This window comes from Podarcis gaigeae (genome assembly GCF_964106915.1).
Source record: "Podarcis gaigeae genome assembly, chromosome: 11".
Taxonomy (NCBI): domain Eukaryota; kingdom Metazoa; phylum Chordata; class Lepidosauria; order Squamata; family Lacertidae; genus Podarcis; species Podarcis gaigeae.
Window position 1 is genome coordinate 55,831,278 of NC_139687.1, and position 16,681 is coordinate 55,847,958.

At 49.0% G+C, this 16,681-nt stretch overlaps 1 protein-coding gene across 1 annotated transcript in view; it reads left to right on the forward strand.

The window, feature by feature from the left end:
* Positions 1-18: 18 nt before the first annotated feature.
* The window catches only part of SKOR2 (SKI family transcriptional corepressor 2), a gene marked incomplete at its 5' end in the record, with an annotated part of 34,666 nt that continues 18,003 nt past the window's right edge, over positions 19-16,681 (forward strand). The window contains 3 exons of the mRNA XM_083703788.1: positions 19-2,421; positions 6,479-6,542; positions 6,986-7,060. Of these exons, the coding sequence (XP_083559914.1) occupies positions 19-2,421; positions 6,479-6,542; positions 6,986-7,060 (2,542 nt within the window). The remainder of the gene's footprint in view (positions 2,422-6,478; positions 6,543-6,985; positions 7,061-16,681) is intronic.

Sequence of the window (16,681 nt, forward strand, 5' to 3'; positions counted from 1 at the left end):
TGCCGGGGGCCCAGGACCATGGCCAGCAGCCCTTTGCCAGGCGCCACCGACCTCCTCCAGTCCGCCTCGTCTAACGCCTTCCCGTCGGACTCGCTGAGCCAGGGGCCGCCCCCTCCGCCTCCACGCGGCGGCCCTCCTCACCCGGGCGCCATGAAGCCCAACCAAGTGGGCCAGGTGATCCTCTACGGCATCCCCATCGTGTCTCTGGTGATCGACGGGCAGGAGCGGCTGTGCCTGGCGCAGATCTCCAACACGCTGCTGAAGAACTTCAGCTACAACGAGATCCACAACCGCCGCGTGGCGCTGGGCATCACGTGCGTGCAGTGCACCCCGGTGCAGCTGGAGATCCTGCGCAGGGCGGGCGCCATGCCCATCTCGTCGAGGCGCTGCGGCATGATCACCAAGAGGGAAGCCGAGCGGCTCTGCAAGTCCTTCCTGGGGGAGAACAGGCCGCCCAAGCTGCCCGACAACTTCGCCTTCGACGTGTCGCACGAGTGCGCCTGGGGCTGCCGGGGCAGCTTCATTCCTGCGCGCTACAACAGCTCCCGGGCCAAGTGCATCAAGTGCAGCTACTGCAGCATGTACTTCTCGCCCAACAAGTTCATCTTCCACTCGCACCGCACCCCCGACGCCAAGTACACGCAGCCCGACGCCGCCAACTTCAACTCCTGGCGGCGCCACCTCAAGCTGACCGACAAGACCCCGCAGGACGAGCTGGTCTTCGCCTGGGAGGACGTCAAGGCCATGTTCAACGGCGGCAGTCGGAAGAGGGCCCTCCCGCAGGCCTCGCACGCCCACCATCCTGGAGGGGGCGGCGGCGGAGGAGGAGGAGGCTCCGGCCCTCACTGCCACCCTTTGGGCGCCGTCAAGGCGGCGGTGGTGGGCGTCGGAGGAGGCCTGCTCAGCCCGCACCTGCTGGGCGCGCCGCCGCCGCCGCCCCCTGACCTGCACCAGAAGCGCGGCCGCTTCGACGACGACGAGGAGCTGCAGGAAGCGGTGGCGGCGGCCGCGGCGGCTGCAGCGGCCGTTGCGCACGGCGGCGCCGGCAAAGCGCAAAGGAACTACCCGGTCATCCCGGTGCCCAGCAAGGGCTCCTCCTTCGGGGGCGTCCTGCAGAAGTTCCCCGGCTGCGGGGGCCTCTTCCCGCACCCGTACGGCTTCCCCGCGGCCGCCTTCAGCCTCTGCCACAAGAAAGAGGACTCCGAGGGGCTGGGCGTCGGGGCGCAAGGCGGACCCGCGGGGCACAAAGCTGCAGGTGCCGCCCCGACGGCAGGAGCGGGCCTGTCGGGGCTCTTCTGGCCCGGGACTAGGAAGGACGCGGCGGCGGCGGCCGCAGCCTTCTACCCGCCTTTCTGCATGTTTTGGCCGCCGCGCACCCCGGGGGCGCTCCCGGGGCTGCCCACGTACTTGCAGCCCGCGCCGCAGCCGCCCACTTGCACCGCCCTGGGCGGGGAGAGCCCCAGCTTGCTGCGCCAAGCCTTCCTGGACCTCGCGGACCCCGGCAGCGAAGGGGGAGCCGCCGGGCTGGGCACGCCGCCCGCCGCAGCCGCCCCACAAGCGAGCGGCGGAGGCGGCAGCAGCAGCGGCAGGGACCCACGGGCTTTCGACGGCAGTGAGGCGGCATGTTCCCCCGCGGCGGAGGGAGGCGGCGGCGGCGGAGGGTCGCGGGGCTCGGCGCCTCACCAGCCCCACCTGCTGGACGGGCAGCCGCGGGGCAAATCCGGCGCGTCGTACCACCACTCCAGCGCCTTCCGTCCAGTGGGGGGCAAAGAGGACTCGGAAAGCTTAGCCAAGCTGCACCACCATCACCCGGCGCCGCGCTCCTCGTCCTCGCCGCCGCCCCTCTTGCTGCTGCCGCCCCCGGAGCGGGAGGCAGGGGGCTGCGAACGCCCCCTCCAGCCCCCGGGCCACCGCCTGCTCTCCCCGGGGGGCACCAGCTGCAGCTACCCCAGCGAGGAGAGCAGCGAGGAGGAAGAGGAGGAGGAGGAAGAGGACGAAGAAGAAGAGCCGGAGGTGGACGTGGAGAGCCACAAACTGCCGGAGGAGGAGGAAGCGGAGGAAGAACAGGAGGAGGAAGAGGAAGACGAGCAGGAGGTGGTGGACCCCGTCGGGGGAGCCGGCCGCTACCTGCAGAGCCGCGGGCTGACGGACAAGGGCGCCTCCCGGGACAGGCCGAGCGGGGCAGCCTCTGCAGTGGCCGTCGCCCCGACGGGGCCTTACCCCGCGGCCTCCTGCCGGCCGGCTCCAGAGGAGGAGAAGTCGGGGGCTGCCCACGCCGAGCAGCTGCTGCTGCCCCCTCCCCCTCCTCCGGCTCTTCCTCTGCCCACCTGCCCGCCGAAAGGAGGAGGAAGCAGCGGCGGGAGCAGCCCAGCGCCCCATCCATCAGCGGAGGAGCAGGCGCCGCAGCCCCCTTACAAAGATGTAAATACCCCGCTCTAGGCTCCTTCGAGCCAATTATTTTTATTGAAATGCACCTCTAGGCTGAGTCGCTTCCAGATGCGGGGAGAGGAAGATGGATCGAGGAGGGTCTTTTCGCAGGGCCCCCGCCCCTTTAGAGCCAGGGAAACGGAACTGGCAAGAAATAGGGCGAGCCTCTCCCGCATCTCCAAAGGCAGCGCCCGCCTGCCCGTGACACTTTCAAGAGGTTGTGGGTGGCGCGTTCCTCTTGTCTGGCGCTCCCCCCGCTCTACGCCCCAGCACAGCTTTTCTGGGGGGGAGGGGGCATGGGTAAAGGGGCTCAGGAAACGGGGGCCACCACCCGGCCCTTTCCCAGCCTCACTGATTTCAACGAGACATTTAAACACCTCCTCAGTCTCGGCTTCTCGCCCAATATTTGCTCCAATATTTGCTTTCCCAATATCTGGGAATACTGTAAGGTCTCCCTTAGAAGAAACACCAGTTCCTTCGACGGTAACTGGGCTTCTTCGAAGGAGGCGGGGGCGCGTTGCCATTTTTGAGGGTCGCACAGAAAAACCAACGGGGGGGGGCGCTTTATCATAGGCTCCAGGACCCGCAAGAGCTACTGGCGGACCCGACGCCTCCCCGAGCGCGACGCACAACCCGCCTCAGTGTCAAAATCCCTTGTCTGTACCTCACTTCCGTCGACTGGATTCTCAGATGAGATGGCAAATTGGTTTCTGGGCTGTGCCATTTCAGGTTGAAGGCGCAAGGGAATAGTGACTGAATGCTCCTGCATATAAAATAATTAAACCAATGCCTTTCACGCAGAAAGCTAGCATGTCAGGGAGGGGCTTCTTGCAACGCTAGCTTTCTATGTGCAGGAGCGTTACTATCATCATCACTTAGTCATTTTTTTAGTAGTAGTATGAAGAACCACCTGAAATGCAGCAGAGCCCAGAAACTGCTTAACTACCTCATGTATTGCCTGTGAGAATTAAGTGCTTTAGTGCCAGGACACTAAGTTGGTTGAGTTCCAGCGCACGCCTTGTAGCAGGAGCCACTGCAGATACACTGACGTTGACGGGCCTGAGTTGGTCCTGCGCATTAATTTCAAGGGGTCTACTCGGAGTAGGACTAACATGGGCTACAGCTCCATGCCCTTTTACTTACAGCTCAGGACTCGCCCTCATAATAGGTTCTGCGGAGTTCTGATAGCCACACCTTATATGTGTGTGTGTGTGTGTGTGTGTATTTCTAGAGTTGGGAAAGGAGCAGAAAAGCACAACCAACAGGACTAGGGGTCTGGAGCGAGTCCCTTAGACGGAAAGGGAGCTTTTTGGTTCAGAAAATAAGACCCAAGGGTGCGGAGGAAGCACCGAGAGAGAAGCTTTGCTCTCTCTCTCTCATAATGCTAGAGTTCTGGAGAAAGAACGTCCGGCGTGCTTTGCAGACCGGAGGTCCCTGGTTCGATCCCGGCATCTCCTGCCAGAGCTGGGAGAGACCTCGGCCCGAAATCCTGGAAGAGCCTCTCCCAGTCCGTACTTGAGCGAGATCAAACGGCCTGAATCCATGTGTCAACGATCAAACTGACTAATTAATCTCTGGAACTCGCTGCCAGAAGATGTCCGGATGGGCATTGAGTTAAGATGGGAATTTTCCGCGGAATCAGGAAAGGACAAGTTTATAAATGAGTCGTAGTTGTACTGGGTACTGTAGGCAACTTCCAAGTTTGGGGGGAAAACGCGTCTGCCTATCAATAGCTAAGGAAAGTCCTAACGTGTACACGGCCCTGAATAGTGACCCGTGGAAATTAAGGCCACGATCCTCTACTACACACATATCTGGGAAGAAATCCCATGGAACTCAGCGGGGCTTACCTCTGAGTAGATTATATAGGATTGCGCTATAAATTGGTTTAGAGGGGGCCTCGCCACTTTTTAGTGGGTCCCGATAGATACCGAGGGTTTGTCATAATCAGGTCTCCATAAGCACTTACTCTTTTTTGGTCGGCATACACACTGTACCTTTAAAGCAAATTCGCTGCCCCTTCTTTCCCTCAAAGGATTCTGGGCACTGTAGTTCGTTAAGCGTTGCTGGGCGTTGTCCCTCTGTGAGGCGTCAACTACAGCGCCCAGAATCCTTTGAGGGAAAGAAGTTGCAGCGAATGTGCTTTAAAAGGTTGATACACAGAGTTGAAGGCAATCCTTAGCTTGCTCTCCTGTTAAGGAGGACGGATCACCTCTCTGGGATCAGTCTGGTTCCATGCACCCATTTCCCTGAGATCAAGACCCACTGATTCCAACGGCACTTCTTCCGAGGAAGCGCCTTGAGGAACACAGACTTGGGTACACACCCACAAGGAAAAAATCCTGGATCAGTTCCACTGGAGGCCGCGAAACCCAGCTTTCTGTGGCCAACAGAAGATAAATCCTGCGGTAGCTGAGGTGGTAGAGCATAAAACTCTTGATCTCAGACTGAAATCCATAGGTTTGAGCCCCACATTGGGCAAAAGATTCCTGCATTGCAGGGGGTTGGACTAAATGACCTTTGCGGTCCCTTCCAACTCTACAATTGTATGATTCTATAAACCTTCCCCGGAAACCCATCACTGACTGAGACAACGTCTCCTCACTTGGTTCGCTCCCTCCCGCTCAGGTAGACTCCGCACTGAGCGACAGTGGCCCGGTTTGGATTCCTTAAACTGGACTTAAACTGGTGGTCGTTGCCTTCAACGGGGAAGGGGGCGGATAATAATAATAATAATAATAATAATAATAATAATAATAATAATAATAATTTATTTGTACCCGGCCCATCTGGCTGGGTCTCCCCAGCCACTCTGGGCAGCTTCCACAAAGACAAAAAATACACTAAGATGTCACACATTAAAAGCTTCCCTGAAGATGTCTTCTAAAAGTTGGGTAGTTGTATATCTCTTTGACTTCTGGTGGGAGGGCGTTCCACAGGGCGGGTGCCACTACCGAGAAGGCCCTCTGCCTGGTTCCCTGTAACTTGGCTTTTCGCAATGAGGGAACCGCCAGAAGGCCCTCGGCGCTGGATCTCAGTGTCCGGGCTGAACGATGCGGATGGAGACTCTCCTTCAGGTATACAGGACCAAGGCCGTTTAGGGCGGTTGAGGTCCATGATGGACATGTGCGGGATTTACTTCCGAGTAAACAGGGCTCACTCTCCAGCTGTGGACGTAAGCCTCCCCTCCCCTCCCCACACCCAGCCCTGACCTGTTTCACCCACAACACGGGGGAGTTTTCCCTGCGTTGAAGTAGACGAGGCTCTACACTGTTAGAGCGCGCTGGGGACGCGCCCCCGGCTAGGATCCGCGCAACCACAACTTATGCAAAACAAAAAAATTTCCTTCCAGTAGCACCTTAAAGACCAACTAAGTCAGTTCTTGGTATGAGCTGTCGTGTGCATGCACACTTCTTCAGATACACACTGTGTATTTTTTTTTTTTTTTTGACTATGGCAGACCAACACGGCTACCTATCTGTAACTGGAACTATGGAAGGCACCACATTGAGCCGCATGAAATGGAAGTCCATCTGTGTATCTGAAGAAGTGTGCATTCACACGAAAGCTCATACCAAGAACTGACTTAGTTGGTCTTTAAGGTGCTACTGGAAGGATTTTTTTTTGTTTTGACTATGGCAGACCAACACGGCTACCTATCTGTAACTACAACTTATGCACACTGCTTACTCGAAAGTAAGCCTCAATTGAGTCCAAGGATTCCTCGCTGAAATCCATAGGGTCTTTAATGCCCCCCCCCCCAGCAACCATACTTAAATGTGACCCTCCCCCTTTATATAAGACTTGTTTTTGGATGTTATTCTTCTGCTGCCCCCCCCCCCGCCTCAAATAAAAAATATCTCAGGGACCCGACAAGCATCGCCGGTCGTCATGTTTGTCCCCCCCCCCCGACCCCCCACGTTTGTTTCTCCTGCTCTATTTTCCTTGCTCGCTGCAAACCGTTTGCTTTCTCTTTCCTGTTAATTGCTCATCGATTGCATTAGGTTTGGCTTTTAATTCATGTCTGTTTGTCTGTTTGTTTCTCTGCTAGATCCAGAAAGGCAAGGAAGGGAACCAGGTTGCCGCGTCGGCGAAGGAAGACAACAGCTTCTCAGGCAAGACACGGAACCGTTGGCTAGTTTCTCACGCCGGGGCAGACCCGGGAGCGCCGTGGAAACGGGCAAATGCGCAGTTGGAGGTTCCAGATCCGGATCTGTCCTTAGGAATGTGGCTGCTGAACCTCAGATCCTTTCTCAGACACTACACGTGTGTGCGTGTGCGTGTCAGATCACACCGAACTAGATATCGATCTTCTCGAACATTTAATCAGCCAAGTTAACACGGCAATTACCAGCAACGACTAAGAAACACTGGTCGTTAGTATTCCTAACAAATGCTAGCAGGTTCCCAATGCGTTTTTCTTTCTATATGTCATTGCATGCTGGCTTGTATCTACTCCCCTCTCAGGTTTGTGGGGTGGCGGTGTTCCTTCCAAAGAGCTTTGCAATATTGCAAATAATAATAATTAATTCGGGTTTGTTTGGTTTTTTACTTTTAGAGAAGAGCAAGGAACACAATTTTTTCATCACAGACGCCGAACATCCAGGAGGGGATTTCTGGAGAAATATTGCAGGTAGGCTCTCAGTGCAGGGGAATCAATGCACAGGTCTGTAACCGGCCCGGCCCCGTGATTACTCGGAAGTAAGCCCCGCTGTAAGGCTTTCCTCCCAAGTCTGCGTGCGTAAGACTGTGTAGCCTTCGAATTCCTAATCAAATGACTGAATATTTTGTAGAAGGGTAAAAATAAACAACGGTCCCAGTTAGATATAATAACTAAGGGAAAAATGCAAAGAGGTGTTAATAGCAATAAGGTTATTAATTGCTGGGCATATTTCAGCAGGAAATTTCGGGAATGGAGCAGGTTACACAATGGAGCCGGCTGGTAGGGAAGAGAAAACATAAAATGACAATAATTGAAATGTTCTCTTTGAAACCTTCCATTAAAAAGGATCACAGCTTATTGCTTTTAATATCTGTCAGAGAGACATTAAAGGTGTTTTATGAGATCCATGGCAACATTTATATTATCTCCGTGATAATGATCTCTACACAAAATGTATAATACATTGACAAAAATTACATTATACAAATTAAATGGAACCACCTTTTACTGATTGCTAAATGTCTCCAAGGGGTTTGGGGGGGGCGGAGGGGGGAGGGAAAGACGTGATTAGAAGTTTTGATACTAAGTTGTCTATTGCGAGGGAGGGTTATAAAGAAAAGGGGTTTTTGTTTCTTGGGAGAGGGAGAGAGAGAGAGAGAAAAGGGAATCTAATTTTCCATTTATGTAATGCAAACTGTCTTGGCTTTGACTATTCACGGTTAATTGACTGTCAAACGAGGTTGTTATCCCGAGGCTATGTCTGCAAATTTGCCTGTCAAATGAGACAGAGAGACCAAGACTTGGAGAGAGAGAGAGAGAGAGAGAGAGAGAGAGAGAGAGAGAGAGAGAGAGAGAGATATGCAAGTGTAGTGGGAACTGATGGAGAAAATGGGATCTTCCAGAAACCTTATATAATAGCAGCCAGCACAGTTCTGACTATATATATATATATATATATATATATATGATCCCTAAGTGATCCAACATGGTTATATGCTTGTTTCACTGCAAAAAAGCAAACCCTACTTTCCTTCAATGGATTTCACATGATTTAAAGGCCCACTCTGAAACGGGTGCTATGACAAGGGAGGGAAAACAATAGCCTTTTAAATAAAGTGAATAAGAGATGATAAAAAGGGAAATTGATATTAAGAGTGGGGCAAGGGATAATCTAGCTTGATTATTTCCAGGGTATTATGAAATGGCCCACCAGGGAGCCCAATACCAGCAGGAATACATTCCGGAGTAAGTTATTAAGAAAGCTTTGTGCAATTCTTGGCTTCCTGCGCTGGAGAAAATTTAGATAAACTGAGATGTGTAGGTACAGAAAAGTAGTCCCACATCCCTGCATTGTGTGTGTGTGTGTGTGTGTGTGTGTGTGTGTGTGTGAAAGAGAGAGAGCTCCTGTATGTATTCATGCAAATGAATACCTCTCTCCCATTTATCTGCTTTCTGGCTCCAAAGTACTACAAAGAGTGTTTTCTAGAGAAGCATCTGTGTTGAGTCTGTTGCCGCGAAAACAACAAAGAATCTTGTACTACCTTGAAACCCTAATAAAACACAAGCTTTCAAGAGCCATAGTTAAACTCCATCAACGATTCTTAGCCCGCAACGGCTAGGTGAACCCTCTGGAATCAATGGCAGTATATCTTATAATACCAAATATTGGGGACATGCAATGGGAGGGGGTCTGATGCCTTCCATGGGCCGATCATGGGCCTTCCAGAAGCAGCTTGCTGGCCACTGAAGCTAAGTAGACCCCATATCTGATCAGCAGGACTTACGTTTTTAGGTCAGGGTAGCCAACATGGTGCTATCCAACTGCTGTTGGACTTCAGCTCCCATTAGCCCCAGCCAGCCTGGCCAATAGTCACTGATATGGGAGTTGGACCAACAACATCCACAGGGCAACACGCTGGCTGCCACCATGGACTTGGTGATTTCAGGGAGATTCATTCATTATTTGTCACATCCTGGCCCACCTCCCCTATGACTGTTGGATGGATCTAGATGAGTAGGAGAGGATATTTTATATATGAATGATCCTTCCTTGTATTCTCACTTGTGTGAGAATGCAAATAATTATTTCAGCAGAGTAATATCACCATCCGTGCGCAGCTTATCTCTAGAAGCTATCTGGGACAAGGTTACATAACCTTCATGATATCCAAGGATGCTTAGGCAGGCTTTGATTATATTCTCCCTTTTAATGTTTCCCTCTTAACAAATAAACCACTCTCAGGCTGCTTAAGTAAACAAGAATATACAAGGTTTACTCACATTAAAAGTCTTGCCAGGATTCAACAGTTACAGTGATGAAAATCAGGCAGGCAATAATCTTTAAATGTTACAAAAGTCCATATTCCATTTCAAAAGGGAGTGTGCTCCCTGGAGGAGAGCTCACAGACAACCTACTCCATTGCAGGTGAGAAGAAGAAGAAGAGTGTGCAGTGACAGGAAGATTAAGTTTCTATTGTTCCCATCACACAAGTTTAGAGGATATGGCATCACAAAACCCCATGTTTGTGACTATCTACCAGTCATGCATCTAGCAATCCATGACAGACAAAAGAAAATACTTACTTACACAGGGCATAGCTAAAGTGTGGGATCTGCTCCCACAGGAGGCAGGAATGTCCACCAACTTGGGTGGCCGTAAAAGAGGACTGAGCAAACTCATGGAGGTATTAGCTATGAAAGATAATGTTGTGCCTCCACCGTTGAGTGCTGTGTGCTTCTGACCTGTTCCTGGAAACTGCAGGAGGGGAGAGTTCTGTTGTCTTTCGAAGAACAGAAGTGGCATGAGTAAAAATGGAGACTTTTCAATTAAAATAATAATAATAATAATAATAATAATAATAATAATAATAATAATAATGGCGGAATCACCTCCCACATTAGCCTCTGGGACTATTTGTCCGTTCCCTCATGTCCCTAGTTGTCAAATTGATTGCCAATAGGAAAGGGGATGTGTTTTCTGTTTTTCCACCCAAAATGGTAACGTCTGTCATTGCACCTATCATAGATAGATGATAGATAGATAGATACTGTAGAAAGATAGATAGATAGATAGATAGATAGATAGATGATAGATAGATGATAGATAGATAGATAGATGATAGATAGATAGATAGATAGATAGATAGATAGATAGATAGATAGAGATAGATGATAGATGATAGATAGATAGATAGATAGATAGATAGATAGATAGATAGATAGATAGATAGATAGAATGGCACATTCCATCCCCCAAAAGGGCAACGATGCCTTCAATTTGCCCCCTATTCTGGCAAAAAATAAAACAGAGGTTTCATTTGCTTGTTTGTTTTTGAAACAGTGATCTTTAAAGGTTCCCTGCAAAAACCACCAAGGTAGATCTGCCTCAAATCTAGCAGGCTTAATTCACTGTGTATCCAGCGGGCCTCTTTTGCCTGCAGGCTTCCTTGACTTATGTGCTAGCATGGATTATGCCATTCTACTAATGGGATGCATTAGGGAAGCATTCTACTAATGCGTCCCATCAGTGCAAGGTTTTCTGCTTGCACAATAGGGCTTTGCCCCTCTCTCCCTCCTGTGTGTGCTCCAGAACATCAGGGGAACCCCCCAGAATAGATCTCGGGGCTGTGCGAGGAAAGAGAGGGAGAACGTTCTTGCTGTGCAGTCGGAAATCCTCGCACAGATGGAAGGGTTGCCTTAGCACTATGATCGATTCCACCAATTCTGCAGAAGTATGTACTGAGAAAGGACGCGGGTGGTGCTGTGGGTTAAACCACAGAGCCTAGGACTTGCCGATCAGAAGGTCAGCGGTTCAAATCCCCGCGACGGGGTGAGCTCCCGTTGCTCGGTCCCTGCTCCTGCCAACCTAACAGTTCAAAAGCATGAAGTGCAAGTAGATAAATAGGTACCACTCCGACGGGAAGGTAAACGGCATTTCTGTGCGCTGCTCTGGTTCGCCAGAAGTGGCTTAGTCATGCTGGCCACATGACCCGGAAGCTATACGCCGGCTCCCTTGGCCAATAAAGCGAGATGAGCGCCGCAACCCCAGAGTCAGCCATGACTGGACCTAATGGTCAGGGGTCCCTTTACCTTTTTGTGTGCTGAGAATGAGCAGGTGTCCTTGATTAATTGTGAGTGGGGAGGAAAAAGAGAGACCTAGAGCATCAGATAAAGACCACTGCTGATCCTGCTACTCTAAGTTTCATTCCTAACACCAGGAAGCAAAAAGGTTGCCAAGTGACCAGAAGGGGGAGGGGAAAATACCTGCTCTTATGCCCTTAACAGCAGTTTTGGCTGCATAAACTAGCAAGCTGTTGCTTTTCACAGATGGTTATCCTTCCTTGCTGTGTGTCAAACTGCTGTTGGGATACGCAGCAGGAGACATAAAGTGAAGCTGCCAAGTCGAGGTAGACGGAGAAGGTTTTACCAGGTTGTGGCAGGCCTTGTCATGCACAGGGGCGACTGAAGCTTCGTATGTTATTCCTTACCCAGTTATTAGAGAACACATGTAATTTCACAGGAACAGCATAGGGCGGTCAGATTAAAAGTGATGCCAGATATTTCTGCACCTAGAGAGCCAGTGTGGTGTAGTGGTTAAGAGCGGTAGTCTCGTAATCTGGGGAACCAGGTTTGCGTCTCCGCTCCTCCACATGCAGCTGCTGGGTGACCTTGGGCTTGTCACACTTCTCTGAAGTCTCTCAGCCCCACTCACCTCACAGAGTGTTTGTTGTGGGGGAGGAAGGGAAAGGAGAAGGTTAACCGCTTTGAGACTCCTGAAGGGGAGTGAAAGGCGGGGTATCAAATCCAAACTCTTCTTCTTCTCTTCTTCTTTAGTAGCTGCACCCTAAGGAACTATAAAAGGTGCAATAGTGCCTGGTTAGAAAAGCAGACAATTATAATTAGTAATAAGAATTTATTATTTATACCCCACCCATCTGGCTGAGTTTCCCCCAGACCATCGCAATTTATATTCCTGACTCATTAATACTACAATTCAAGACATGCTTACTCAGAAAGTAGGTTTCTTCGAGTGTGGTTTAGTCCCAGTCCTGGTTAAGTGGAAAGAAGACTGCAGCAAGAGGCCTAGCTTTCAATGCAATGGCCAATCTGTCGGAAAGCTCCTAATAAGAAGAATAAGGAATTTCCCTGCACACAAACAACTAGTGTGCCAGGGAGAAATGCTTTAACTCAGGCACCCCCAAACTCAGCCCTCTAGATGTTTTGGGACTACAGTTCCCATCTTCCCTGACCACTGGTCCTGTTAGCTACGGATGATGGGAGTTGTAGTCCCAAAACATCTGGAGGGCCGAGTTTGGGGGTTCCTGCTTTAACTTACCCTTATTCTTGACATCCTAGGGTTGTTGTTTTTTACATACAGGGATTTATATGCTGTCCAGCACCAGCCTGCAAGGATCAAGCAACATATATTCTGGGTTAAGGACACATGAGAGTACTGACGTTTTGCAGGACCAAGGACAGCTCCCTATAAGTGCTTTTAGGGGCAAACATTGAGCTCAGATGGTTGAGCAAGGCAGCTGCACTGTAGATTCTGGTTCCCTGCCAGAGAAGTTTGAGTCCACAACCTCAGGGCAAAGTCAGGTGTCCTCTTTGTCAGGGTGATCTTGGCCTTGGCCTGGGTTAGATCCTGGCAATCCTGTGGCAGATACCTTCTAATCCATATTTAGAATTGTAGAATTGTAGAGTCACAAGGGTCATCTAATGCAACTCCCTGCAATGTAGGAATCTTTTGCCCAACATGGGGCTTGAACCCAGGACCCTGTGATTAAGAGTCTCATACTCTACCAGCTGAGCTATTTTAATACCGTATTTTTCCATGTATAACACGCTTCCATGTATAAGATGCCCCCTTTTTAAAGCCTCCAATTGATGGTCCCCTCTCTGGCAGAAGACACCATGCACCCGCCCAACTGCCCCAGCAACAGCCAATCAACAACAAAGCTTGCCACAGCCACCATTAAAACAGCCAATCGCCACTGACAATCTCCGGCTCACGCCAGCAACCAAACCCAAGTCCCACCCCCCAAGGCACTACTCATGTTTAAGACGACTCACAATTTTTCACATGATATTTTAAGAAAAAAAGCTTGTCTTATACATGGAAAAGTACGGTATATTTGTTTTTTTGTAAATAGATAAATATTTGTTGATATGGAGAGGGGTGGTTAGGGGGGTGAACGATGGGATGAAGTAGTAAGCTATGTTTTCGCTGGGTTTGTGATCTTCCCAAAGAAGGAAAAGTTTTTATTTTGCAATCTATACTTGTAATCCAGACATTGCGCATGAGTGGGGGTGGCGAAGAACTTTCTTGTACATGGACCCCACCCCCCAATGCTGCTTATGTCTATAGAGGCCCTGTACCAGCTCAAAATAGCTATTCAGCACATCTGAGGTCTGCAAGGCCCTTTTTGCCATGGACAAGATGGTCTCTATTTGCAAGCAACATGACAACCTGTAAAACGTCCCCCTATTGCAAGGTTTATTAAATCACTCCCTCTCCCCTCGGAAAGCAACCCTGCCCTCTACATCAACATGATAACTTCCATTGCAAGGCTAGAAACTTGTGGAGAGCAATAGAAGCACCAAATCACGCATCACTTCTCCATAATGATATGAGCAGAGGTCCGGTTCGTAAGCTCAATCTCCTGGAAGGAGTCTCCAGCAATGTGAACAGCACTAGGCCCAATAGACTGATGCTCTGGTTCTTGTTTGAAGGCAAGTCCATACACTTCCATGGCCTCCAGCTTTCTGAAACAAGCCCTGACACAAAGTACAATGCAATAAAGCAGTCCTAAGCATGGCCACTCAGCAGCTCCATAGAGGTCCATGGGTAGAGGTCCGTAGACCTCCATAGAGGTCCATGGGTAGAGGTCCATAGACCTCCATAGAGGTCCATGGGTAGCTAACAGGACCAGTGGTCAGGGATGATGGGAATTGTAGGCCCAAAACATCTGGAGGGACGAGTTTGGGGATGTCTGTTTTAGAACCTGGAGTTCCAGGCCCCCTGTAAATGGAGTTATTTGATCATGGACATAAGTCAAGGGATGGGGTGGGGTTGCCAGTAATTTCCTTCACCTCTCAGCCAAAAAATAATATACAAGGGCCAGCTAAATCCCACTGCTTCTTATAAGCGTCCCTTCTTCTCCTGCAGTATTGAGCTTTTATTTGTATTTGTATTTTGAATTTTTAAAAATTCCACCGGACAGTGACCTTGTGTTCCTCACACAACATCCTGGAATGAAGTTTAGCAACCATGTTTCTGAGCATAATGGAAATGCTGGCACCATGTTGGATACATCTGGTTTTACAATTGCATTACTACAATAAATATCGAGAAGAGATCACAAATGTCACTATTGAATATGCATCATACGCAATAATAGGATTTCAGCAAAGGGCAGATTTAAGTGTACATTGATCAGTGGAAACTAGGAATAAACCATTCCCTGTAAATATATAGAAAAATCAACAAATCTAAAGTTCATGTTTTAATAATGTCTCATCATCTAATATTCTCAGATGACATTGGCTTATTTATATATTGTCCTTTCTCTAAAGAGCTCAGAAAGGTGTGTATAGAATCTTCCTGTTTTATCCACCCAGCAGCCTAATAATAATAATGATGTTGATGATGATGATGATGATGTTATTATTTATATGGCTAGGTTGAGAGTTGTTGTCTAGCTTCATGGCTAAGCAAGGATTTGAACTCAGGAATTCTCAGCGTACATAGAGCGCTCTGATTTCTTCCCACTGCCTTTAATCTCGTACAGAGTTACTTAATACACAGCTAATTTAAGTCGGCATGTTTCAATGAGTTTACTTCATGTTTAACTGTGGCCTGCGGCTCTTCCTGCTTTTGATGAAATGTTTTGCACCTTCCATTTTATCAAGTGAATATCTTGTTAGCAAGCAGAATCTAGCTGCCCCCAAAAACCTTGCAGGGCATTTTGACGGATGGGTGGAGTTACATACCTGGCAATCACCTGACCTTGTTGTGACATCAGGTGAACGATTCCCCTTTACCTGCATGGATTGAAATCAAATCATGCAGGTAAGGGCTCAGGGCTTTGCTGGTACCATTCACCAGCTGATTGGTGGTGTCTGCAAACCCCTGTTTCACTGTCAACACAGTTTGAATTGGTGCCCACGTGGACCAAGGCTCTGGTGTCTACAGGCGTAAACCCTACTTTTAGAAGGGATCTGCATCTTTATCTGCTCAAAAGCTCATGGTATATATGAAATCAAGTGTACAACAGGTGGGCATTGCTTTGGGGAAATGGCATTGTGCAGTTTAAGACATCTACTGGACTGAATTAAGCCTGAATTAAGCTGGTGGTTGCTCATCGCTGATCTATACTGTAGGTCAGGCATCCCCAAACTTGGCCCTCCAGATGTTTTGGGCCTACAATTCCCATCATTCCTGACCACTGGTCCTGTTAGCTAGGGATGATGGGAGTTGTAGTCCTAAAACGTCTGGAGGTAGATTTTGGGGATGCCTGCTGTTGGTCTTTTGTTGTGATTTTATTTATTTATTTAGACAATTCATCTATCACGATTGTCTCTATATGGTGTACAAGTGACTCAACAATATAATAAAGATAACAATTTATTAACGCTGTAATATCAGAATGCCTGCTGAAATTAGCATCTTTGCTACTAATAGTATATGGGGTATGTACTAAACATATTAGATAAACTACTGTGTACTAAATATATTAGATATACCACTATCTGTACATACACCATCCTGTAAGGTGGGGTTTATACATTTGTTTGACAATTACTGTACACCAACAATTTTGAGCATGAATAGTGTGTGCGGTTTATAGAGCTGCCTTGTATTGACAGACGTGGTCCATGTTCTGCTTCCCAGATGTTGTTGGACTACAATTCCCAGCATCCCTGACCACTGACTGGGATGCTAGCTGGGGCTGATGGGTATTGGAGTCCAACAGTAGTCAACAGGTATCACATGGGCTATCCCTGGTTCAGACAGTACTCAGCTGTCATCTGCTTCTTATAAGTCCCTGATGTAGTCCCTATTCTCTCTTGGTGCCTCTGAATTGGCCTTTACCAGGGATGAAGTCTTTAGTGCAACAGACCCTGTCCTGTGGAACTCCTTGCCAATCACAGTTGGGTGGGAGTTATCCCTGTTTCTTTTAGAGGTCTTTTAAAAAAAACAGTAGCACTCAGACAGGCCTTTGGAATTTGAAATGTCTGTACCAACCAGCGTTTATTGGCAAGAGATGAGAGTTTTTAACCAATGTTATTACTCTGTGTTCTTTTCCATTGTATGCTTCCTTGCTGTATTTCCTGTGAAAGTGTGCTTTGTAAATATATTAGTTAGTTAAATATAAAACTGCATTTAAAATTGGGATGCGAGGCTTCATCAACTTCAAGCTCTGATATTCTTTTCTGCACACCTTCAGAAAAAGGAGGCTGAACAGATACTTTTTTTTTAAAAAAGTGGCATTTCTTCACTTTGAGATTTAATATACATACGTCTTTCACAAGCCAGATCTCTGGCTAAATTCGAGTGAACAAAGGCTGGAGGGTCTAGGCATTTGCTGG